Consider the following 24,219-nt stretch of genomic DNA (forward strand, 5'->3'; position numbering starts at 1 on the left):
AACCCATGTCATAAGCGGCAATACCTGCTCCCACTTCTTGATAAAAAAACGGCCTTTTTTCCCACTTTGGTCTTCAAGGCACACACCGTCGGGGACACCGCCAACACCTTAGCACCGTACCAACGCCAGGGCTCCTTCCGATTAGACTGCAACAACGTCTGTACAAAGTCATTGACCTCCGCCCGGAAACGGCCGTTTCTTTCCTGGGAAACGTAGCAGTTGCGAAAGGGAACAGTTTCCGCGCGGTATTCAGGATAGCCGAAATCCACCACCAAGCCGCGGTCGCTGTCCACATCGATGACCTTACCGTGGCGTACCAGCTGGTCGTTGTCCAGGCAAACGTCGACAGCGCCGTAGCGCCACAGATCGCGGTCGAACATTTCAAAGCAGCTAACACTTACAAGGCTGCAAAAAAACTGGAACCTGATTTTGCTCCAAACATTTATATACAGGCGTTATGTGTATTGTGTGCTTGATCGGAAAGGGTTTCCGAGCTACACTGAAAATTAATCTCCGAGTTGTAGAAAAAATCTTCGGGTTTAGAAAATTAATCTTTGAGTTATACTAAAATTTCTTTTTATAAAAGAATAATTCCCCAGACGGTTGAAACAGTTTAGACATTAAAAATAGAGTCACTAAACAGCAGTCTAATGCCTTTTGAAGCAGATCTGCTGGCCTTCGCTTTCTCGGAGCACAGTTGCACTCGCGCCTTTGTTGGAAGTTTCCTTAACCGGATGTTATACTAACAGGATTTTGATAGGTCACTTTCGCATGGCATAGCAATTATTGCATACGAGGATACGCAGTAGGCTGAGCGAGCATGCTCAACTGCTCATAAGCATGGAATGAGCTACCCGTCTTAGAAAAAATTTACAAACAGGGAAGCGTGAAGTATGTATATTGCGTTCCTGTCAGTTCTGTATACAATACAGCCGTCGCTCGATCGAGTTGGTCTGTCATGATATAGAGGCACTAGGGTTAGCAAGGTACTTACTGTACTGTATCTAGTTCTTACGAGAAGGTCATTGGATGGTAAGTTGAATGTGGCATCTCGCAAACGACGCAGAGCTACCGGCATGTCTTTGTCTGATATACCTTGTACTGATAAGTACGTATAATAATTATGTAAATGTATCCAGTTTTGTTTTGCAAACAACTGTAGATCAGTACTGACTTCTTAAACGAATGCTTTGTTGTAAGGACGCTAAACTAAATCTTGTATTGTAAATCATGCCAACAGTCGGCATGATTTACTGTGGAGCAGTACTGAGGAATACTAAGGACTTGTGCCCAAGTTTATGAAACAACTAAAACTTTAAATGATCTCTTTCTGGACGCGACTATTTTAAAAGTGCTTTTTTGCTTTTTATTATGTTAGGTCTGAGGTAACTCTCGGTCAAAGCTTAACGTAATATTTCCTGTTGGAAGTTTATGCAGTACGAGCCAACCATTAGTTCTGTGTGTACGAGTACAATTGTAATCGTACTGGTTCCATATAGTCTGCCTCGATATTTTTGAAAACAGATTTTGCTCAAAATACTTAGCCTTTCGACGCATACAATTACTTACCTGATAAGATTATGCTAACTACGTAGCCATTAAAAAATGTGCAAAGCGATGGCAGGAAGTTTTGTTTTGCCTTTTGAATTAAATATCCTCTGTAATATTATTGACACCGCAAGTGCCGCAATAATCTTTTCAGTTTTCTTGATATCTAGGAAAAACCGGCTGGGTTATTCCCCGTGATTGCGCCGAGATTTCTTTCCATTTTTCTCGCTTTTCTAATGCGAGAGTTATTGCTGGACTGCTGCTGTTCGTTGCGTAGCAGAGCGCGATCCACTTGAACTGTTCTTCCCGTCATCTGGCGGCTTTTGGCCATGGTTAACCAGCTTATTACCCAAATACAGCAGGCAGGCACCCAGTACTTTTGCCGGAGTGTCAAGAAGCATACGCAGCAGCTTGCCGCAGCCATTCCGGTAATCGCGACTTAATGCGAAGAAGAACACCTATTCCGCGAAACGAAGCGTGAATGCTTTAGCTGGTGCAACTGAACTTTGAAAAAGGTCACAAAATTACAGCAGTCAATTTACAAAATTGAATAACTTACGGGATTAGCGGCATATTCGCACACAACCACCGTTCGCATCCAGTACGCCATCAGCGGTCCCACCCGCATACGCGGCGGAATCAATAGCAGCAGTATAATCGGCAGCTGACTGCAGACCGTATTCCAGATGTATGACGCAAACAGCAGTTTCGCCATGGCGTATTTTTTGTCGTACACCTCGCGACTCAGTCCCGGCGCCCCTTCGTTGGCAATCCGGCGTCGTCTTCTCCAAACGAATGCAAAAATGGTGACATAGAGCACACCCAGCGCTGAAACCGGCAAATACTGTCCCAGTGTAATGGAAAAGCTGAATGCTAGGTAACTGGTCACCTCACTTTGTAACGTGGAACAGATTAGGAATGGTGAAACGCCGCTGAGAAGCCCGAAGCCCAATACGCCCGGCAGCTGGGACGAAATGGCGATGATCCATGAAAGAGCAAAAAATACTCCTAGCATCCTGCGGTTGGAGACTCTGGAATAGCTGTGCGGTAACAGCAAAGCCACAAAACGGTTGACGCCCAAAAACAACGCCACCCAGTATCCCACTTGCATCAACAACAGCTGGTGGAAAATCAGGAAATCACAATCGAAGGCAGGCAAAGCGTTGCCCAACCAGAAATTGAGAACTGGTGAAGTGATAAGCGGAAAAACCACACCACAGATCAGACCGTCAAGAAACTGTTTATGCGCAATTAGCCAACCAGAACCGGTCTGGAGTGACCTTTGGGTGACAACCGCAAAGAAAATTAGACCATTGAGAATCGTACCCATGCCGCAGACAATGGCAAAGACGATCAACCAGATTTTGATGCCGTTGGTCATAGAAAATGTAAACATCGGTTGATTCCACGGGGCACTCTGAATTGTAGCATTGAATTCGACACTGCTGTTGTTGGCATATGAAGCCATTGTGCATTTATATGCGATAAATAGCTGGTTCTTAAGATCTTATCGGATGCAGATTGCAGATTAACGGTTGCACACTTAATGTTGCATATAACTGGCTAAAAAGGATCACCGCATTACGTCAGTATTATGATTGCAATAATTGGTGAAATTATCGAACCTGCGCACGTTGTATTACTGCACGCTACATTACTATGTAATTTCCTTTTCGTCCCATCGGTAATAAAGTGCGTAAGTCACAAAAGCTTGCTTTTCTGGCATCGCTGGAATCCGCAAAATTTAAGGACGGCGACGGTAGGTTGCAAGGCAATGAACAACAGATCTAGAGGAGCTGTTAATAGTTTATACTGTCTGCGTGATGTGGATTACCATAATTCCAGACTATTTTTGCTAGAGGAGCGGCATCCTTCATTTCCGGCAACTGTGTCCTGGAAGGATGAAATTCTGGTTGTTAATGGATTAATGCTTTGATCTAAGCCGAAGTGCCAACTTGCGGTTATTAACTTTGTTCGACTGCAGTTCACTCTATTTGTAGGCACTATTTGTAAGTTGTATAAGCAATCAGATGTCCTCGTATAACTTTACGTTCTTGGTGCTCCTCTAAAGAAAACCGGCGATTAGGAAATATCTTTGTAGGTTGACATTTGCAAAGGAAACTACTGCCTTCTTCCACCACTGTTTTGTTTCACGTTGAATCCCTTAGTAACCATTGCGGAAATTAGTATGTGAAATTATATGTGTTAGTGCAATTGTCAATGCTAATCAACTATGCCACAGATAACATATTCTGTTTTATTCTAATCGTAAAAACTAAATATTGTAGCGATAGTATTAATTGTACAACCGATAAGGCCACCCAGTTATGATTCATCATTCCATCGTGTTAGGAATTTCTGCCTACTTTACCGGCTACTTCTCCTTCTCATGAATTTCTAGATTTAGTCTTGTAAGTACTCAGCTTGCATCAACTTGATCAACCTTGTCCTAATCTCTTGCACTAAATCTTGCTCCGTCTCTTGATTCCCTTATCATTAAACATCTCTTGATTCCCTTGTCATTAAACAAGCCTTGAGTTACGTTGTTGCGTTTGAACGCTTGGGATGAACATGTGTCATCCCAATCGGAGCCACCTGTATAATTGGGTTACATCAGTGTCCTCGGGTGTCCTCGGCCAGCATCGTTGCCTGCCGTGCCACCTTTCATCCTAACATCCGCATAATCGTGGTAAAGGCTGATCGCCACCCCACTAGAACAGCAGCCTCATAGGCTGGTGGTATAATACATTTCAAGGCAGTAAGCATTCGTTGAAGTCAATAACAGTTGACATCGGAGCAAGCCGAGAGAGGAAAGCTAACGAATCACAGACGGCTTCAACCAAGGTACCAGTTCGTATTTTACAGACCTTAGGGAGATGGTATTAAGAAATTTGAGGGAGATCGGAAGCCGTATAGCCGCTGCTATTAGCCAGAAAGACGTCAAAGATTTTTTCGGCAGAGGCTGCCCTCCAGATACAACGGGGAATGGTGTATGAGTAATGGGCACGATTCCGGAGCAAGATAGTATTGCGGAAATATTCTTGCTTTGATTTGCTTGTTTGTATACTTATATGAAGTTTCGAACAAGCTGCTGTGTTAGAATTACTAATGGTCACAGTGCGTGTAAATTTAGTTGACAACCTTTGCATTTTCACATCGATTGTATTTTTCACTCCTATTGTTTTATCACGGTACATTCGGCACAGGTCTGGTGGTAACAACTAAGTCATTAAATAACACGAATGAAAGCGTATTCCAGTAAGCTGAATGGTCACTGGGTGGCTGCATCTGCGAGCACATTGTTTGCATGGCAATAAAACTCACGGGATATTCGCAAGATGCAATTACTATGTAATGGCCAAATCCGCCGCAAAAGTAATAGCCGCAGATAAATGACAGCGAGACTTGGAAGGATGGATGACAGCGAGACGTGGAAGTTGCCGGACACGGCGCAGGACTGTCCGGGAGCGCTGCAGCCCGAGCCGGTGTCGGAGCAGGTGATGGGCAGCGCCGCAGGTGTGGATCTCGTCCATGGCGGCCGTGTCGAGCCGGTCCAGGGTGGACGCGTTGGCCTCGTCCAGGTGGGATGCATGCCTTGTGGGTGCGGAGCGCCTCCTTCACTGGACGAGTTTCCGTGCACTCCACCGGGGAAATTGTGGGCAAATGCCATCTGAACGCGGAAACTGACAAACAGTAAAAGGCAAAATTGGAAATCATTGCGGGTTAGGAAGGCGCAGTGTTCGGTAGATCTACTGTCTACATAATATGTAGAACAAACGTTGTGATTTGTGAGTATCTCTAGAATACTCGATATTCACGACTCTTATGTCCAGATTGTACGCAAATATTCTAAGCAATGATGTGTGCAGTTATGTGGAATAATTTACTGGGGGCTGTACCTTGGTGTCCAGTGCCTTGGCAGGCATTGAAGTTGTGTTGATGATATTGCCCAAGGCGGTGATATAGTGACATGAGATTTTGTCGCCATTGTTTGGCTGGCGAATTAATGTTGTCAGCCAGCTGATTCAAACAAATCTGCATAGCTTCGTAAAATAATTCAATTTTTAAGAAATCGATCTCGTGTGGTTCTATTCAGTAATACGAATAAGCAGCTTAGTAAACCGTCACAACAGTTATTTTGTTACATTGTATTTACAATATTAATCAGCAAGTCTGTTTGATATTCATAATTGATCAGTAAATGTGATCGATATTCGAGATCTATGAATTAGTGCAGAGATGACATTCGGTGGGCGTGCGCCGTATTCCTTGGTTACGCTTATGTTACCACATCCCTTAGTCAGTAAATAGTCACTGCTTCCGTGATAACAGAAGAGGTGGCGGACGCGGTACATTCTCCAATGTTTCTTTGATCCTGAAAAATATAAAAAAAGCACCTTACCATTAGAAACAATAACTCTAACACATAAAAACCCCTGCGTTGGAAAGCACAAATTTTTGGCTGATCTCGTTCTGTAAAGTATGAATGCTGTTATTTTGCTAAACAATTTTATGTTTACCATTGATTTCTAATGGAAGCTATTGGCATAGATACGATAAGGCAGTTTAATAAGGAAGACAGGAGAACTGTCAAAAAGCCCAAAGTTAAAAGCCCACCAACTGTCAAAGTAACGCGTTGAATGATATTACATGTTATCAAGTCGGCAATGCATACCCGTCTCCATTGTCGGTAACATGGAGCATTCGGACAAGTTGCCATCCAGATGCTTCGTTAACTTAACGCCGGCCGATCCATACGTTTTCTTCGAACTTGGTCCAGACGTTTTCTTCACGATCAGACTATTCCATGTGCATACTGATCCCTTGCTTTACGAGTTCTCATTTGGGTATCTCGGTTTTGGCTTAGCACGTCGCTGATTTTGTTCTTCAGCCTGCCACGCACCAGTTATTCTGTTTCTTTATTTTGCGTATAAGGAAAGTAATTGTCTACGTGGCTGAAGCGATTCAGGGTGCCAGCGTATTCGCATTCACCATCTTGCCCACACTTCCGGGTAACACCTTGAGAGTTCCTCAACACACCTTCGTGACTGCACAAGGATGTCAAACATGCATATGAATTACGAGTAGCCTTTATTATAACGTGCACAACACATCAAACCTAGCCGATTGCAAATGTTTCGGTTAATTTGCTATTTCTTAAGCTCATTGTGTTATTTATACGAGGTAATTCAAAGGTCGGGACTTATTTTTGTGATAATACTGGAGAATTTTAAGATTATTAATTTTATGTTATTGCTTTTGCACGTTTGTATGTAGCAAGTAGAAATGTGTATAGACCCATTAACCTGAAATTCAATCAAAGTGTACTTTTCTGTTAATAGAACCTGCCGCTTTCATGCATTCTTATGAATAAGGCATTCTTGTGCGCTGATCTGATTGAAAGGTCAGGGCTGTGCTTTTTAAGGCAGAATAATATGCCGATACTTCTACGCACTCGTTTGTAATTTTGGACCATGCACACTAACTAATAACTATAGCGTACCTATATGCGACATCTATTTACGGGTGCACCGTTGAGCAAAAAGAAGCATCAAGCAAATTAAAAGTTTTCTTAAGTTCTGATGTTTTGCATGGTCAAATTATAGATCGCAGTTGGTGGTGGGACCTCATTAGATCCTGCATACCGTAAAATTACCTTTAATGCAGTTTAAACTACTCGTAATAGAAGTCTCCTATTTTTTCGCTTCGATTTGTGCCAGTTGCAGACGTCTTCAAGTGGTAACGGAAGTAGCACTGTGCCGGCATTCATTAGTGTCGCGCAATTTTTCTGGTCAGCGTCAAAATATGATTGCAGGTATCTGGTGCGAAACGGCAGTTGTTATATTAAGAATATAATTTCAACCCTTTGTCCATTGTTATTTTTGAAGTTAATGGTTGTGTTGAAAGACACCATTACTTATAATTAGTTCTTTGCATAGTTATACAAGGATGTATACTTCATGCGGCTGCGATTCATCGCTTACATTAGCCGCAAAATCTGTTAATTGAAGACTCATGATCAGAAGTCTTCATCTTTTTAAATAAGTTCTTTATAATTTGTCAGACTGCTGTATGACAAATTATAACGAATCTAGTTAAAAAGGTACAGAAGCCGATATTTTGCAGTGGCGATCGAATGAAATCGTTCAAAAGCTGTTTGCTGCCATGCTGGTAAATGGTAATCGTCGCTTAATTAACAAGATCATCTGCAGCACATGATCACGAGAAGCAATAATGTTGTGTCTGTATATTAAAAAACCAATAATGCATAATCAATACGTACAATAGTTGAACTGAATGAATACCTGGTGATGAAAAGGCATTACTTATTACCGAAACCTAATATGCAATAAAATTAAATCAGCAGAATTGAAATAATTTTGTAGGTTAGGAAATTCGCTGGACATCTGCTGTCTCTCGCAAGCTATACCTTATAAGGTATACCATCCACGCACAAAAAATACGACCGCTGTCCTATGGGAGGTGGCAACGTTTCTACCGCCGTGAATTGTTTACTTGAATGAAAGGATGCAAGCTTGGCAAAATGTTCAGAGGGGAGGTGCGCAGCGAAAAAAAAGCACTATCCAGTCTGGAGAGATACGGCTGTTGGTCTGACGTCCCATCTACCTCGAGTGCTAGAGTCCTTTCCGCCGACTCCTCGATTGTCGGCTCCCACCGAATCCACGACAATGCGATTGTACAAGAATAACAAGCAGCTGCTGATCGCAGTGCGCAGTGACCGAATGAAATCGTTCAAAAGCTGTTTGCTGCCTTGCTGGTAATCGTCGCTTAACAAGAGGAAGAACATCTGCAATAGATTCTTGCAGTGCTATCATGATTTGTACACTGCTGCAAGAAAAATAAAATTTGAAAAATTAGGTATGAGTGCCAAGGAATTTTATTTACGCTGTCGTTATGTACTTCAGTACTTGTAATATCTGCCTGCACACGCAGTTTAATGAATACATATTGGTATTGTGGCAGACAAACAAATCGACCATAAAATTTTGTACCGGATTGGCGGCATATTCCAGAGCGTGAATGGTGCGCAACCACAGCGACAGGAGCGCGCGATTGCCGGCACTGCGTGGTACCAACTGTATCAAGGCAATCGGCAGCTGACTGCACACCGTATTCCATATGTAGGACGCGAACAGCAATTTGGCAATGACCACTCGCCTGCGCGAGACATCACTCCGTTGTCCCGCAGCACCCACTCGACTGCTCATCTTAATCCGGATTGTTAAAAATATCGTAATGTAGATCACACCCGAGAGTACCACAGGAATGTACTGCCCGAACGCGGTCATCACAATGTATGTGAAGTTGTCAGTAGGGCCGAGGATTCCACATGAGTTCACCGTAACACCGAACTTCATGCCAATGTTGAACAGGGTCGGAATATCGCAAACGAGTACGATAAACCAAGAAAATGCAATACATCCGACTAAGGAGGGTTTCGCAGCAATGACGGAATACTTGTGTGGCAATAGCAGCGCGAACAACCGGTTGACACCCAGAAAAAAAGCCGTCCAGTAGCCAACCTGCATCAAGGTCAACTGAACAAACTGAGCCCACACGCAGTTCACCGTTAGCCCCTCGATGTTCACATACAAATTGATTACCGGGGAAATCATTATGGGGAAAATAATAGCGCAGAGTATCACATCCAAAATCTGCTTGTGAGCGATTAGCCAACCGGAACCCGTTTGGAGCTTTCGCTGTGTTAAGATGACCACCAAGAGAAAGCAGTTAAGGATGATGCCGAATCCACAGATCAGTGCATAAACAGCTAACCAGATGGTGGCATTCGACGTTACACGAAAAACAGAATTAGTTGGCAGTGAAACATTGGTTGCCGCAGAATCGTTGAATGTTCCCATGATGGCATAAAAGAGTGCTCACCACAGCCGACAACGTCTGATCATGAAGATGTCTGATGTGTTGCGGTTGCTGATTCATGCGCTGATGGAATAATCCCGGCTTTTATATTCGCACTTATACCTACAGGTGAGTTGCACATCATCGCAAGTGTTCCGATTAACAGAATCAATAGAAGTGCTAACAAGGTTTTTATTCAAATTAGCTGCTAATTCCCAGTGCCACGAAGAAAGGGTGAGGCAGTGCCCGCGACTGCTTAATCTTTTCTTGTGACCGCACGATCAATCACGACTCACGAGCTCTTTTATTCCAGCATTCCATCTTGTCGATTAAATTTTTTTTCCAGATATTATGTTCACACTGCGGTCAGCGCATTCTGGGAATCAACGCCCCACGCATTCTGGGAATCAAATCAACGCATATTGTCTGGATGCGAAATGACAATCGCGATTAAATTTCTCTTTTAAATACAACACTGGCGCAAAATCCTCCTACATGTCTTCACTTTGAGAGTACACTTTAGAAATTGCTTTAACATGTTTTTATGTTTTATTGTTAGTTGAATGGCATAAGCTCAAGATCTGCTGAATAATTTGCTCCTTTGTTTGGATTATCGCTGATGGTTTGGTGTGCTTGTGCAGTTTCATGGCAAGATCAGCTTCGTTTGAGCATATTATAGTACATACAGGAAACACCTGCGGCTACCGCCTCCGGGGTTTCTTGGATCGATTTTTGAAATTTTTATACGTTATAGTGACAAAGTTATATAAAGTTATATGAAATCTCTGGTATACTCTATACAATACTCAATATACAAGTTGCAAACGGCAGGCTTTTGATGTTTGTTTTTTTGATGTTTTATTTATGCTGCATATATGTACTGTATATGCATATTATACTGTATGACACACGGAAACGTCGAAATCAAACACCCTCATTTTATTTATAGAAGTAGTCATCGAAGAAGTCCATTGTTTCAACACAATACCGTACGCAAGGGTCTTTTTGTATTACATACAAAAATGTATTAAATAAGATCGTTTTGTATGTTTACAAAAAGTACGGCCCCTTGAGTACGGCACTGTTCAACCGTACCGTTTTGCTTTTTTGATATCTGTTAAGCCGTTGCACTGAATCGCGATTCAAGCAGTGGCCGACATTGTACTGTAATGATTCCACGTTAAAAGGTGTCTGTATTTTAAAACCACGTTATAAGCCACAGTAGCCTGTTTTTAAAATTTTTTTCGACTAACGGTCACTTGTTGCTGTTATGTGCACGTCTGTTGTCAACCAATTGGTAAAACTTTATGACCGCTGATTACTTGTACCTAGCTATAGCTGGATCGAACCTAGGAGTCCGGCAGCTGGAAAAGCCTCCGTACCACCCGCATTATTAAAGAAACCCATAAAACTATGAACTTCTATAAAATGATGACTATCGGTCTATCGGTAAAATTGAAAAGCAACGTTGTTCAAGAAAACAAAAACCCTGAATACAACCAACCATATAAGCAACCATTTTTTACCATCATTGGGGAGATTTGGGCTTTCGGGACGCTGCAGAACCACCCAGCAGGTGCCGCATGTGGCCTGCACATACTTCCTGGGCCTCATCTTAGCGGGTCCACCCTACCACTCTGTAGAGTCTTTTTAGGGACTAGCTTTTAATACTTTGAGATACAATCGAGAGAAACGGAGGTGTGACAAGTGGAAAAGCCGCAAATCCCATTTCACCAGTCAGCCCACAAAACGGAAATGCGGAAGTGAGCAAGTAATCAAATCTGATTGGGTTTTTGTACATAAAGTTTTCAGATTCAGACGGATGACGGCATAACTCAGAATCCATAAAAGTGTCAGTCCGATTAACAATACACAAAAATCGCCCTCGGGATCATAATGCTAAACCTTTAAGACGGTAAGATACATGTACAAAGGATTGGTGTAATGGGTAAACCGATTTTCAAATGGGAAAATTTTTCCTTTTTTATTACTTACAACGCACTACAAAAAGGTGTTCAGACATAATCGTGCCAGCCACTGAGGATTCCATGACCTAGCCATGCAGATAAAGCTGTTTTCGTCAACAGCACTTTTTTAAGCATCTTTAGGCGGCAATTGTATCGCAGCTATAAAAAATAGACCGAATGCGCTGACCTATCCGCCTCACAGTGTCCGGATTGCGTACCCATGAATGGTGCGTGTCTTCCATGAGAATAAGCTGCACCGATGCTGCATCCATTAACGTGTCCAGATGGTTGTATTGTGTTTGCAAATAATGTGCGTGTAACAGCCGCTCATCTTCCGCAGAAAACATGTCACTTAGTCGAATAGCGCGGAAGAGAAGAATATTCTGGACGTTTCTCATCATGTCCTGAAAGTCTGTCCTGTCCCGAGTATACCGATAGTGAATACGATCGAGGATGTACTTATCGGGACAACCAATAGTGCGCCCTGCAGCCGGCACATCGAAGTATGAATCAATAAACATCAGACTGGAAATTTTGTCTCCATTCTGAGATAACTGGCGGGCGACTTCGAGCGCCAACGTGCCACCAAAACTCCATCCCAGAAGATTGTAGGGTCCACATGGCTGCAGTTGTTTTGCGTAGTTAATATAGAATCTGGAAAGCTCTTCAAAGGTCATATCCGGTTTGTCCCGATAAATGTAATAGTTGTTAAAAAGAATCAGATGGAAAGCTTTTAGCTCTGAAGCCAAATTGTTCAGATAACTCTCGGCGCCTCCCTCACCAGGAGGAAAAACGAAAATGACGGGGGCGTTCTCGTTTCCGGGAAGGTCGATGTAAGGCTCAAATTCGGCCAATGTGCTCGCTTCCAGGTCGATAATTTGCTGAAGGGTTTCTTTAAAAGATAAAGCCAGGCATTCGGTTCTTTCGTTTGCCAGTTGGCTCTTTATGCTAAAGCGTATTTCGTCATCGACACAAAGTCCCGTGATCTCCACGATGTCCTTGTTCGCAAGGTGACTGTCAGCTGACCTATCCTTTTCGTAATCAGATCGAATGTCCGTCAATGTCCAATCTGTATCCTTCTGGAAACCGAATCGGCCTAGGTAGTTAAAACAGATCTTGGGCAGAGTACTTTCGTAACCAATGAAGCTGCCGTATCCCAAGCCTTTATTTGGAATGACCTTATGTAAATACTCGACGACGTGCAGCAGTGTTTCTTTTAAACTGCCTCGTACATGCAAAGCCACTGGATACATCGTTGTGAACCAGCCGACAGTCCGGCTGACATCCATACCGTTCCAGGGCTCCCTTCCATGGCCTTCCAAGGTGACATAGTTAGTGTTTTGTTTGGTCGCACTTTGCAGGGCGTACGCTAGCGCTGTTAGCAGGACATCGCTGATCTCGATCATTTTCAGGTTTCCTTCTCGTCGCAGTAGGCGGTCGGTTTCTGTTTTCGACAAGACTATAGTGTTTTGATAAGCTTTATCCCGGGTGACTAATGGTGTTAAGATACGCTTGTTGTACAAATCAGCCTCACTGCTCAGCTTTCTCCATAGGGCTTGTTCCGCTTCTGCGTTTTTAGCATAGCCTTCGATGGCTTTGCTCCATTGCCGGTAACTTGTGAGTTTTTGGCCCAGCTGCCCACCTTCGTAGAGGGTTTTGAGGTCGTCAGAGATAATTCGCCAGCTGACAGTGTCGACGATCAAATGGTGCATCGCAAACCACACTCGCGCTGAACCATCGCAGTAACCGTGCAAATAACCTGCAGCGTAATTTATATGAAGTCACGTGACCTTTCACTAGGTGGAGAAAAAAATCTGGAAAATTCTAATTTTGATACCTACAGATAGCTTTGTTGCTTAGGGGGTGTGTCGTAATTTATCGGATATCTCGAAACACAATATATTGCGTTACTAATGCTACGTCGACTATGACTAACGACATACGGGCCAGTATAAATAAACAATAATTAGGATTCTCACCAATGCTGAATATGGGACCGCCTGAAATGTCGAATTCATTCTGAAAATTTAGAATGCTTTCCGGATTTTGATAATGTTCCACGGAAAACACTTTAATCGGGACTTTTCCGGTGTTAACTTCGTAATTCTGTGCGATTGTATCTCCGATCTTTCGGAATCTTAGACGAAAACCATCGTGATGTTTGATCAGCTTTTCTACAGCTTCCTGCAGCACTGGAAAATTAAGCGGTGGTGTTTTAATGGCAAAAGACTGATTCCAGTGGTTTATGTTATTTAATTTCTTGTCGAAAAACCACTTCTGGATCGGTAGCAGCGGAACCGTTCCGCTTAAAATCCCCTGTTCAGTTGCAGTATTCAGGATATCCACCGCATATTGCATTCGATTGGGCGAAACGGCGTTCTCGGTAATCTCGCGTATTGTTCGGAACCTAAAAATATCCTTGAGGGTAACGCTTGTCTGTGTCTGTTGACGCATTCGTCCAATAAGCTGCAGTGACGCAATGCTGTCGCCGCCGAGGCGGAAATAGTCATCATCAATACCGACACTGGGAACGTCCAACAAATCCGCCCAGATTTGGCAGAATTGTCGTTCTAGATGGTTTCGAGGTGGGGCGTACACTTTCTGAACCGGTACAGCGTTTACATCGGGGAGCGCACTCATGTCCAGTTTGCCATTTATTGTAACCGGAATTTTGTCTTTAATTTGTATAATAATGGCTGGTACCATGTAACTTGGGAGTTTTTTCCCTAAGTGCGAAAGAATTTTGTTTTCCTCGAGTAAACAATTTTCCTGTGTTACAACGTATCCCACAAGATACGGATTTCCGTGATGACCTTTGGGCAGTACGACACACTGTTTAACCGTAGGATATATCGCCAGGACTGCTTCAATTTCACCCAATTCCACTCGTAAACCGCGAATTTTAATTTGCGTATCATCGCGCCCCAGATACTCTAGCGTGCCATCCGCAGCACGGCGAACCAAATCACCGCTTTTATACATTACTGCATGCTCACCAAGCTGCTTTTCGACTTCTGTCTGGAAAAGGTTTGGGAGGTATCGCTCGCTGGTGAGCTGCTGTCGATTCAGATAGCCCCGTGTAACACAGTCGCCGGACAAGTAAAGTTGACCAACAGCACCTTGTGGCAAAAGCTGTAAGCTGTTATTCAGAACAAAACACTTCGTGTTGGACAATAAGCTGCCCAAGGAATTCTGATATGCATCGTTGGCTTGATATGTGCAGACCATATTATACACCGTGGTCTCAGTGATGCCGTACGCATTGTTCAAAATGCCTTTATATTCGCTTCGGATCTTCTCAAAGTGGATGCGCGTAAATGCCTCTCCGGCAACGGTGACCATCTGTAAGCTGGGGATTCTCGATAAGTCGATTTGTTGCAAGTATGTTGGTGTGCCACTTAGATAGGTCAGTCGATTCTCATTCAGGTACGTGTAGAATTCATCGTCAATGGTTAAGTTGTTGGCCACCACGATCAGCTTTCTGCCGTTTAGTATCGACAAAGCCATCTGTTCTATGGAGAAATCAAAAACATAGTTGGAAAGAAGGAGTACGCCGTGGTGCGGTGAATCGACAATATCCCTCGCGAAATAGCGGTCTATTAAACTGTTTCGCAGGCTGACCACAGCGCTGTGAGGAACCATTACGCCCTTGGGCTGTCCTGTTGTGCCAGAGGTGTAGATAACGTAGGCTAGATTGTTTGCATCGGCAAATGATTTACAGTTGTGCAATGGTTGTTTATTCAGTACTGAAACAAACCCTGGGCTATCTATTCCGATGGCTGTCACCGTAGAACCGACAAGGTCATGTATTCGGTTAATATAGTGATGATTAGCGATGACAATATTGGTACTTGTATCCTCCAGGATGAATCGAATGCGCTCGTCAGGATAGCTGGGGTCAATAGGGACGTATGCGGCACCGGATTTCCAGACTGCGAGGATTGTAATAATGGTTGTCTCGGATTTATCGAGAAAGAGACTCACCAAAGTATCGGAACGGATGGAGAACATGGACCGTAAATAATGCGCTAGTTGGTTAGATCTGTTATTGAGCGTCTGGTACGTTAATTCAGTATTTCGGCACACCACCGCAGTGGAAGCTGGTAACCTTTCCGCCGTTCGTTCGAATAGCAAGTGCAGGAGTGGCGTAAGCTCATGTTGACGATTGCACACAGAAATTATGTCGTCATCTAATACACAGTCTTCTTCCTTGACCAAATGCAAGCTGGCGAGTATTCGGTCATCGGCGGCATTTAGTTTCGCAATCTGCCTCAAAATGCAGAGATAGCTTTCCGCCATGCTGGTAATGGTGGTTCTGCTAAACAGACTTGTCGCAAAGTTTATTTGACCTTTCAACATGGCATCGCTTTCGCTAATCGTCGTAGTTAGGTCATACTTCGCCACAACATTGACTTGGGTTTGCGGTGTATAAGGGTGTGTTTCAAAAGCACCTTCGTGAGACACGGCTTCCGGTTTGTCGGCAGTTTCAAAAGGATTCAACGAGAATACAACCTGTTAAAAGAAAAGAAAGCAAATAGCAGTTAACGCTATAATAGTAGCTGCACCACGTCCGCCACCATTTTTCTAACCGTACAGCGCTCATATACCTATCTCGAATGACCCACCTGGAATATCGGGTGGCGACTGGGGTCCTTATCCAAATTCAATCCTCTTACTAAGTTTCCGAAAGGTATTTGCTGATGGGTCTGACATTCGATCGCTTGAGCGCTGACAACCTGAATGTATTCCATGATGCTCATTTTCAGATTGACCTGTATTCTCAAAGGGAGCATATTAACAAAGAAACCGATCAGATTTTCCAGTTCGAGCCGGTCGCGATTTGCAACGGGTGTGCCAATCACGATATCGTCCTGCTTGGCGTAATTGCTTAAAAGAAACACGTAGACACTGAATAGAATGGCAAATAAGCTGACACGAAGTTGCTTTGCCAGATTTTTCAGCAGTTCTGTAGTTTGCTGGTCAATCTCGAAGCCGACATTTTCTCCAGCATAGTCGATGTGAGAAGGCCGCGAAAAGTCGGTTGGAAGGCGGAGACTCTCGAATCCATCAAGATGCTTCATCCAAAATGCTCTTAGATTATCTAGTTTCGGCTGCGAAAGGAATTGCCGCTGCCAGACAGCATAGTCTTTGTACTGGATAGTGAGATCTGGAAGATCTGGCACCTGTGACACAGAAATTTGATTTTTCTGATAAAAAGTATAGTAAGCATGAAGATCTTGCTGAAATATCTTCCAAGACCATCCATCGAAGCAAGCATGATGAACGAGAATGTTAAGAACCAAAAACTGCTTATCATCTGCAACCTCAAGAACGGTGACCTTTATTGGCAACTTCTCATTCAGCTTGAACACATGCATCGATGTTGTTTGGAGTTCGTTGTCCAGTGTCTCGAGCTTGTCGACAAAACGTTCATCAACCATAAAGATTTCGTCGATGATGTTATCGGCAACAATGTGCTGTTCGTAGCTGCCATCAAGTTTCGATCGCTGAAAAATCGTTCGCAGCGCTTGCTGTCTGCCAATAAGCGAAATTAAGGCTCTTTTAAGGTTGCTCTTGTTCACCGACGAAGGAATTCGAATGCTTAAAGAGACGTTGTAGGCACTTGTGCCATTTTCATAATCCTGGATGAACAAAAGTTGTTCTTGTGCCAAAGATACCGGAACGTTTTGCATGTGGGAGGAAACAATGGGTTGTGCCGCGCTAGCAGCTGCTAAGATGCAGTTTGACAGCGCTTCGATGGTCCGATGTCGGAAAATGGACGCAATATCGATGCGCGGCTCCGAGAAGGCTTTTGCGATTTCAAAAAACAGCCGCTGCACACTGAGACTGTCACCGCCCAGGCCAAAGAAATCATCGTGTATACCGATTGCATCAGCGGCAAGCCCGAGTATCTCCGACCAAATGTCACGTAATTTTGTTTGCACGGGAGTGGTTGGCACAGCGATCGCTTGGTGTGAAGAATAGTCAATATCTGGTAGGCTCTTTATGTCTAGTTTGCCGCTAACCGTTATCGGAATTTCCTCAATACGCATTAACCGATGGGGTACCATGTATTCGGGAAGGCTTATCTGCAGAAACTTCTTCATTTCGTGTTCAGCAATGTAAGCGTTGGACATGTAATATCCGATCAAGTATTTTCTAGTTTCGTCATTCGCAGCAGATGTATATTCTTTTGTCGTTACCACTGCCCGTTTGACGCCGGGATAAGAGATCATAGCCGTCTCGATCTCGCTAATTTCAATGCGCAGTCCTCGCATTTTTACCTAGAAATGTAAGAATACTTTGATTACTACGAGTAGAGTAGGGTAGGGGAGTAGAGTATCTCAGTTTTAAACAGTGAGCAAATGGATTACCTGCATATCATTGCGGCCCAAGTACTCCAGTTCCCCATTTGGTAACCATCGCACCAAATCACCTGTTTTGTATATCCGTCCGTTTGTACCCTGTAGTTTTTCTTTCTCCGTTTGAAAAGGATTTGACCGAAACCGATCCGCGGTCAGTTCCGGACGGTTCAAGTACCCCCGTGCCACACCGACCCCACCAATGTATAATTCACCAACTCCACCGACAGGCACACACTGCATATCGTAATTGAGAACATAGCACTTAGTGTTGGCCACCGGAAATCCGATACTTTTGTTGGTTCGCTTTTCGTGAACCGGGTATAACCGTTTGTGGCTCGTGATGGAAATCTCGGTGGGCCCATACCCATTGATAATCAAGCCTTCGAAACCTTTCCGTATCTTGTTAAATACCGGCTCGCTAAAATCCTCCCCAACCGCATCGATGCGGGTCAGCGAATGTTCAAATCGATCGTACTCGTACATCTGCAGGACAGATGGCGTACCGGACAAATAAGTGACCTTATTGCGCTGGATGTATTCGTACAGCCGGGCTTTGTCGGTGCGCATCTCATCGTTGAGGACAACAAGTGTTTGTCCATTCAACAGCGCATCGGTCATTTGTTCCACAAAGTGATCAAAGACATAGTTGGAAAATGATAGGAACACTTCCTCTTGTTGCTGAAGCTTGAACACTTTACTCAGCGATAATTGCAAATTAACCACACCCATGTGCTCCACCATGACACCCTTCGGATTCCCTGTTGTTCCTGATGTGTAGATGACGTAGGCCAGATCCGTACTCGATGACGTCGGTCCGACGTTATGCCACAGGCATGCAGCGCCCTTTAATACCGATTCAATTGGCAGAATCAAAATGTCCTTGCCGGCAACTAGCTGAAGTCGTGCAACGTGACGCTGATTCGTAATGAGGATTTTGGCTGAGGTGTCTTGCAGGATGAACTGAATTCGCTGGTCAGGGTAGTTGGGATCAGTAGGTACATAGGCCGCACCCGATTTCCATACGCCCAGGACGCTAAGGATCATTAATTCGCTCTTATCCAAGACAAGAGCGATTAGCATGTCCGGATGGATGTTAATCAGGCTGCGCAAGTGATGCGCCACCTGGTTGGCACGTTCGTTGGTTTTCTTGTAGGTCAAGCGACGGTCCTCGTAGACGATGGCGGTTTTGTCGGGATTTCGTGCCGCCATGTCTTCGAAGACATTGTGCAGAGTCTTCTCTCGGGGAAACTGACTTTCGGTATTATTCCACGCGTCAAAAAGAAGTTGCTGTGATGACGGTACGTAATCCAGTGTACTACTGTTTTGTTCGGGATTTTCATTAATTTGGTTTAGCAGTTTAGCGAAGACGTCCAGTAGCTGGAGGACAGCGGTCTTTGAAAACAGGTCCCCAGCAAACAGAAGAGTTAACTTGATCGACTGGCCTATTTCCTTAGCAAGAACGGCTAACGGATGGTCCAGCTTTTCCACTGTAAGCTGCTCTTGAAATCCCATCTTGTCTCGGTGTGGATCACTTCCGCTAGCATAGTTCTCCAATACAAAAAGACTATCAAAAAGACCATGCTTCAACGCCCCAGTGTTAACGTGTAGCAGCTCCACGTTGCTTCGATCGTTCATTGCTGATATCTGCAAGAGCGAAAAAAATGTGGAGCCCTTTCCGTCATATCATTTTCTATAACGATAAGTATGTTCCATAACATGAGAATGCTTATAGTTAATTAGTTATTGACATAATTTTTAATTCCCTCTTCTTCGTCCATACAACTGTATACTACATAGCACTGTACTAAAGTGTACCACCAGACTTAACCAGTTACAGTATACTATAGAAGTATACGTACTGTAAACTCTCTAGCTTATACTCTACTAAACGAAGCTGATAGCCTGATACGAACTGCTCGACCTCCTGCCGAGAGTTTAGCACATTGCTAAAATGGTCTTTCCAAGAACAGATAAAAACAGTAATGGATATTTATCTCTACGCCGATTTATTCAAACATCCAGTAATTAACTATCCGATTTTTTCAGTGATTTACCTGCATTTGTATGGATCTGATGCATTCGATAACACTTTGATGGCTGTCGTTTTCGTGACTGACCACTAGCGGTAACGTATTAATAAACAGACCCACTGTTGATTCAATTCCGTCGATCGGAATATTACGTCCAGATACCGTTGTTCCCACCACTGTCTGTCTGCTACCACCGCAAACGGACAATACTTTGTGCCAGGTAAACTGCAGAACGGAATGGAGAGTAACGCCGTTCTGGGAGCAAAACATTTTCAATCGCGCGCAATCGTCTCCACTAATTATTAGACTCTGCTCCAGCTGTTCTTCGATATGGTCGTAACTTGCCATGACAACTTTGTATTTATGCTCTTCCTTCAGAATACCATTCATATCACATCGCTCGGAGATTCGTGCCGTTTGCTGCTGCCAGTAGCCTTCGTGCTCCTTGCGGTGTGCATGTAGATGTCGTTGGGCAACCGCGTATGTGCAGTCCGGCTCAAAGGTCACCTGATCCTGAATTAAAACTGGATCTTTAATGACGTCCTCAAGGACAGCCGTACATCTTAATCTAAACCAACTTGTAATAGTTTCCCGCAAATATTCGTAAACATAAACAACTTCTATGGATAATACAAGTAAGTATACTTCTATATCCGAACGAGCACTCATCATTGCACCATGCGACTGTAGTGTGTACGTATCTGACGGCTACGTACAGAAGGCGAAGCAGGCTCTAGCTCTCGAGAGAGGCCAGGAATAAGGAGATTAATTATTAAAAGAAGGAAGTGCGGTTACACTGTTTGACTGGATCATGCGGGTATAAAACTCATGGGCACAACGAAAAATAACAGCAATACTCCAACCATCCACGATAATATGATGGCAACTAAACACTAGCGTAAACAGTTCATCATTCCGCTTTATGAGGTAAATGCGAAACAGATTGCCTTTCTCCAGATAGTATTTCTCGGCTCGATCACTGTGAAGTAGATCTTTAATCTGCCTCTCTTGCGCATCGAAACCGCCCTCGTTTGATAGATCCACGAAGTGGTAGTCAAGAGCTTGACTGTCATCCACGATCTGCACAACCCTCTGGTCAACAACCTCGAACCTCAAACGCAAAGCCGGGTACTTCCGCTGAGTGTGTATCCAGGCATTATGCATATAGTCAGGATGGATTGATGACCGGTATTGGTAGACATTCTGCATGGTGTAAGCATCTCCGCTTTCACGTTGTTTAAGGTATCGGTAGTATAGTCCTTGTTGAAGACCGTTGGCCGGCATAACCCCTGTCTTCTCGTCGGTTTCCTCGTTGTATACCGGTAATAAGTTATCATCATTAACGATAGAATTTCGTTGTATGTGAGAGGCCAAATTTTGTGCTGTTCGCATTGTAAAAATATCCTCGACTGTTAGAGCTGTACTTAGTCGCTTGCGAACCTGCCCGATAACATGGATAGCTTGGACGCTGTCGCCGCCAACGCACAGAAAGTCATCAGTCGCGCTAAGATGATCGAAAGGGATATTCAAAACCGTTGCAAAAATGTTCAGGATTTCTTTTTCCCAGTGGTTGCATGGGGGGACTTTTTCGATGTTGCAGGCAATGCTGACGTCCGGCAGTGATCTAACATCCAGTTTGCCATTAGTTGTTACCGGTATCTGTGCAATTCGTACCATTCTGTGTGGTATCATGTACCGGGGAAGTCTGGTTGCCAGATACCCCAAGATAGCTTTTTCTTCAGCATCGCCAACGAAATATCCCACCAAAGACTTTACTGCACCGATATCTTTGGCCACAACAACACTTTGTGTAACACCCGGGCACGCGGAGAGATGTGCTTCGATCTCTCCGGGTTCAATGCGGATGCCGTGTATTTTGACCTGATTATCGTTTCGACCAAGGAATTCCAGCTCACCGTTGCTTAACCATCTAGCCAGGTCTCCTGTCTTGTACATTCTGGCATTATGACCGTATGTCTTCTCTTGTTCTGTCTGAAAAGGATTTTTGAGAAATCTCTGGGCCGTCAGATCTGGCAGCTGCAGGTATCCTGGAGAAACTCCCGCGCCTCCGATGTATAGTTCACCGCTTTCCCCAACCTTGACTGACTGAAGTTGTTCGTCTAAAACGTAGCATTTCACATTGTTCAACGGTTTTCCGATACTGCGGTCTAATCTTTCCGATCCTGCTGGGAAAAACTTTCCTGTGGTGACAAAAGCTGATTCCGTAGGACCGTATTCGTCGATAATGGTGCCGGTGAAGGTTTTCCGGATTTTGTTATAGCAGTGTTGCGTTAGTTCCTCTCCGGCGCATAATATTTTGGAAAGTGCGGGACATGCCGAGTAGCTGTACTGCTGCAGCAGGGATGCCGTGCCGTTCAAGTAGGTGATACCTGACTGCTGCAGAAAACTACTGAATTTTATGGGATCATGTTTATGCTGATGCGGCACAATGACGAGCGTTTGGGAATTAACAAGTGCCATTAACATTTGTCGCAGAAACGGCTCGAAGACGTATTCCGAGAACAGAGCAATCCGTTCGGAGCCTTCCTGCATCTTGTATCTCGCTGACAGGTCGACAATGCTGTTGATGACATTTTTGTGCTCTTTCAAGACACCTTTCGGTTGACCCGTTGTACCGGATGTGTATGTCACATAAGCCAACGTGGAGACGTTGTGTTGTGGCAGTGGTTTCGACAAGAGCGGTTTCAGATTATCAACAGCAATAATTTTGTCCGAGGGATACAGCATGGACAGCCGCGATGTATACGATTCGTTAGCAAGCACAGCTACTGCCCTGGTGTCGTTCAGAATGAAACGTACACGATCATCTGGATAGTCTGGAGCGATGGGAACGTATGCGGCGCCGGCTTTCCAGAGAGCCAAAATGCTGATGACCAGGAGCTCGCTTTTGTACATAAAAAGAGCAACCAGCTGGTCGGGATTTGCTGTCATGATTGTTTGGACGTACGAAGCCAGGTGGTTGACCCGCTCACTGAGCACCCGATAGGTAAGTTGTGTACCTTTGTTGATGACTGCCAGTTTATGAGGAGCTCTTTCGACTGATTCTTCAAAAAGTTGTATTAGATTTGCAGCCGATGGGAAGGGCGCATCCGTTTTGTTCCATTCTTCCACGACGTCCAGCTCTTGTGGAGAACGGTTATGATCCGGGCTTTCGGTCGAGTCAGAGGTGCCTCCGAACTGGGCTTCAATCGTCATTTTCCTATAACCATTCCAGACTATTAATGCTCGTAATGTCTGAAACGCATTAGACAAAAATTTACGGATGACATCTCTCATTATAAAATTCTTTATCATCAGTACTGTTACACACTCTGGTGCTTACACACACGTACAGATAAAATGTAATATCTATGTTATGTATTCAAGACATGTAAACTGTCATTACAAAATACAAACAACGATAAATACGTACATACATGCCGAGCAAGTGGTAAATGTTCCGCGCAGATCTGTAGCTGTTTTTTTTTAATCTCAATTTCAGTGTAATTAATTTTGCATTCAGCTTGATGCTACCGGGACTTGGTGCCACAATAACTTTTTGATGCAATTGCACCACTTTTTGGTGCAATTGCACCCTGCTTTTCTGAAGGAAACCAATCACATAACGGCATGACTATTTTGTCCCGCACTTTGTCTTAAAGTAGCCAGGCTAATTCATATAATTTTTAATTTTAGCACGAGTAACTTTTTGGTAGTAAGGCACTTACACGTTAATTACTGCAAATCCAAAAGACCTAACTTAACAGATCCAAAAAACCTAGTAAAGCAGAAAATACCTTACTGCAGGCTGTTATGCCGACAAGGGTGTGGCAAATTCACAGTCAAAAGGTGTTTTGCTACAAAAACTGCGGCAAAGTAGCCGCTTTGATACATAATTTCTTGGTTTACCGCTCAGCTTCACAAAAAGGACTTCCTGCAGATATGATCCTTGGCGTTCGTGATACTTCTTTCCTATTTTCTTCGTTAAATCATTGTTTAACATGCAGTGTATATCAGTAATGTTCAATAAAGCAGTTACATACAGACGTGAATGGGTTTTCCTTTAAGCGAGCACACACCCCAATAAATGATGAAGTTTGAAACCGATCCACAGTCAAATGATTAATAATGGTTCCCAAAAACTTATGAAATAATAGTGCACTGTATTAATTAATATTTGCAGGTTGAGAGCGCGCCAACGTTGAATTTAAACAAATGTTAAAGGTCACGGTTGAGCAAAATCAGTAATCAGTGCTTTGTTAGATCCGATCAAATCGAGTCTTCTGTGCATTTAGAAACATAAGCTCAGTATGAAGACATTCATTGTCGATGCATTTTGGGTAATATCGGTTCGGATGGCTTTGAACTTTTATGAAGTATGTATTTACCCAATACTAGATACAGTGGCAATACAAAGCCTTGTACTGA

At 43.7% G+C, this 24,219-nt stretch overlaps 3 protein-coding genes and 1 long non-coding RNA gene across 7 annotated transcripts; all 4 read right to left on the reverse strand.

Annotated features, from left to right (window-relative positions):
* Nucleotides 1-1,757: 1,757 nt before the first annotated feature.
* On the reverse strand, nucleotides 1,758-3,016 carry LOC129593689 (uncharacterized). The gene is made up of 3 exons (XM_055490127.1): nucleotides 2,443-3,016; nucleotides 2,108-2,376; nucleotides 1,758-2,006 (listed from the first exon to the last, which is right to left on the reverse strand). The coding sequence occupies exons 1-3, from the start codon at nucleotides 3,014-3,016 to the stop codon at nucleotides 1,794-1,796; spliced, it is 1,056 nt and encodes a 351-aa protein (XP_055346102.1). The 3' UTR covers nucleotides 1,758-1,793.
* A 1,507-nt stretch (nucleotides 3,017-4,523) lies between these two features.
* On the reverse strand, nucleotides 4,524-6,530 carry LOC129593760 (uncharacterized). Of its 2 annotated transcripts, none has more exons than XR_008691116.1 (3): nucleotides 6,224-6,530; nucleotides 5,448-5,923; nucleotides 4,524-5,218 (listed from the first exon to the last, which is right to left on the reverse strand). It is a non-coding gene; the product is annotated as an uncharacterized LOC129593760 (long non-coding RNA). The 2 variants fall into 2 exon arrangements; XR_008691115.1 differs by having other exon boundaries at nucleotides 4,524-5,231.
* A 1,340-nt stretch (nucleotides 6,531-7,870) lies between these two features.
* On the reverse strand, nucleotides 7,871-9,550 carry LOC129593690 (green-sensitive opsin-1-like). Its single transcript, XM_055490129.1, has 3 exons — nucleotides 8,562-9,550; nucleotides 8,176-8,356; nucleotides 7,871-7,887 (listed from the first exon to the last, which is right to left on the reverse strand). Exons 1-3 carry the CDS (start codon nucleotides 9,429-9,431, stop codon nucleotides 7,871-7,873), a joined length of 1,068 nt encoding a protein of 355 aa, XP_055346104.1. The 5' UTR covers nucleotides 9,432-9,550.
* A 1,036-nt stretch (nucleotides 9,551-10,586) lies between these two features.
* Nucleotides 10,587-24,177, reverse strand: LOC129593796 (uncharacterized). 3 transcript variants are annotated; one of them, XM_055490260.1, is made up of 8 exons: nucleotides 23,839-24,177; nucleotides 23,520-23,569; nucleotides 20,587-23,011; nucleotides 19,816-20,304; nucleotides 17,771-19,405; nucleotides 16,022-17,680; nucleotides 13,376-15,908; nucleotides 10,587-13,155 (listed from the first exon to the last, which is right to left on the reverse strand). In XM_055490260.1, exons 3-8 carry the CDS (start codon nucleotides 23,005-23,007, stop codon nucleotides 11,534-11,536), a joined length of 10,359 nt encoding a protein of 3,452 aa, XP_055346235.1. In that variant the 5' UTR covers nucleotides 23,008-23,011; nucleotides 23,520-23,569; nucleotides 23,839-24,177; the 3' UTR covers nucleotides 10,587-11,533. The 3 variants fall into 3 exon arrangements, with proteins under 3 accessions (XP_055346235.1, XP_055346233.1, XP_055346234.1); XM_055490258.1 differs by having other exon boundaries at nucleotides 23,835-24,177; XM_055490259.1 differs by lacking the exon at nucleotides 23,520-23,569 and having other exon boundaries at nucleotides 23,835-24,177.
* Between the last annotated feature and the right edge of the window lie 42 nt (nucleotides 24,178-24,219).

The sequence above is a fragment of the Paramacrobiotus metropolitanus genome, unplaced genomic scaffold (assembly GCF_019649055.1).
Source record: "Paramacrobiotus metropolitanus isolate TYO unplaced genomic scaffold, Prichtersi_v1.0 Parri_scaffold0000063, whole genome shotgun sequence".
Lineage (NCBI taxonomy): Eukaryota > Metazoa > Tardigrada > Eutardigrada > Parachela > Macrobiotidae > Paramacrobiotus > Paramacrobiotus metropolitanus.

What these genes read in the sequence shown, in the direction of transcription:
- LOC129593689 (XM_055490127.1), bottom strand. Translation starts at nt 3,016, where the DNA reads ATGGCTTCATATGCCAACAACAGCAGTGTCGAATTCAATGCTACAATT. An exon ending in AATCTGTTCCACGTTACAAA is followed by an intron (nt 2,377 to 2,442) that starts GTGAGGTGACCA and finishes TGCCGGTTTCAG; the next exon opens with CGCTGGGTGTGCTCTATGTC. An exon ending in GCGAATATGCCGCTAATCCC is followed by an intron (nt 2,007 to 2,107) that starts GTAAGTTATTCA and finishes TTCGCGGAATAG; the next exon opens with GTGTTCTTCTTCGCATTAAG.
- LOC129593690 (XM_055490129.1), bottom strand. Translation starts at nt 9,431, where the DNA reads ATGGGAACATTCAACGATTCTGCGGCAACCAATGTTTCACTGCCAACT. An exon ending in TGGAATATGCCGCCAATCCG is followed by an intron (nt 8,357 to 8,561) that starts GTACAAAATTTT and finishes AATCTATTGCAG; the next exon opens with ATGTTCTTCCTCTTGTTAAG.
- LOC129593796 (XM_055490260.1), bottom strand. Translation starts at nt 23,007, where the DNA reads ATGACGATTGAAGCCCAGTTCGGAGGCACCTCTGACTCGACCGAAAGC. An exon ending in GCATGATCCAGTCAAACAGT is followed by an intron (nt 20,305 to 20,586) that starts GTAACCGCACTT and finishes GTTTTAATTCAG; the next exon opens with GATCAGGTGACCTTTGAGCC. An exon ending in GTCGCCACCCGATATTCCAG is followed by an intron (nt 15,909 to 16,021) that starts GTGGGTCATTCG and finishes TTCTTTTAACAG; the next exon opens with GTTGTATTCTCGTTGAATCC.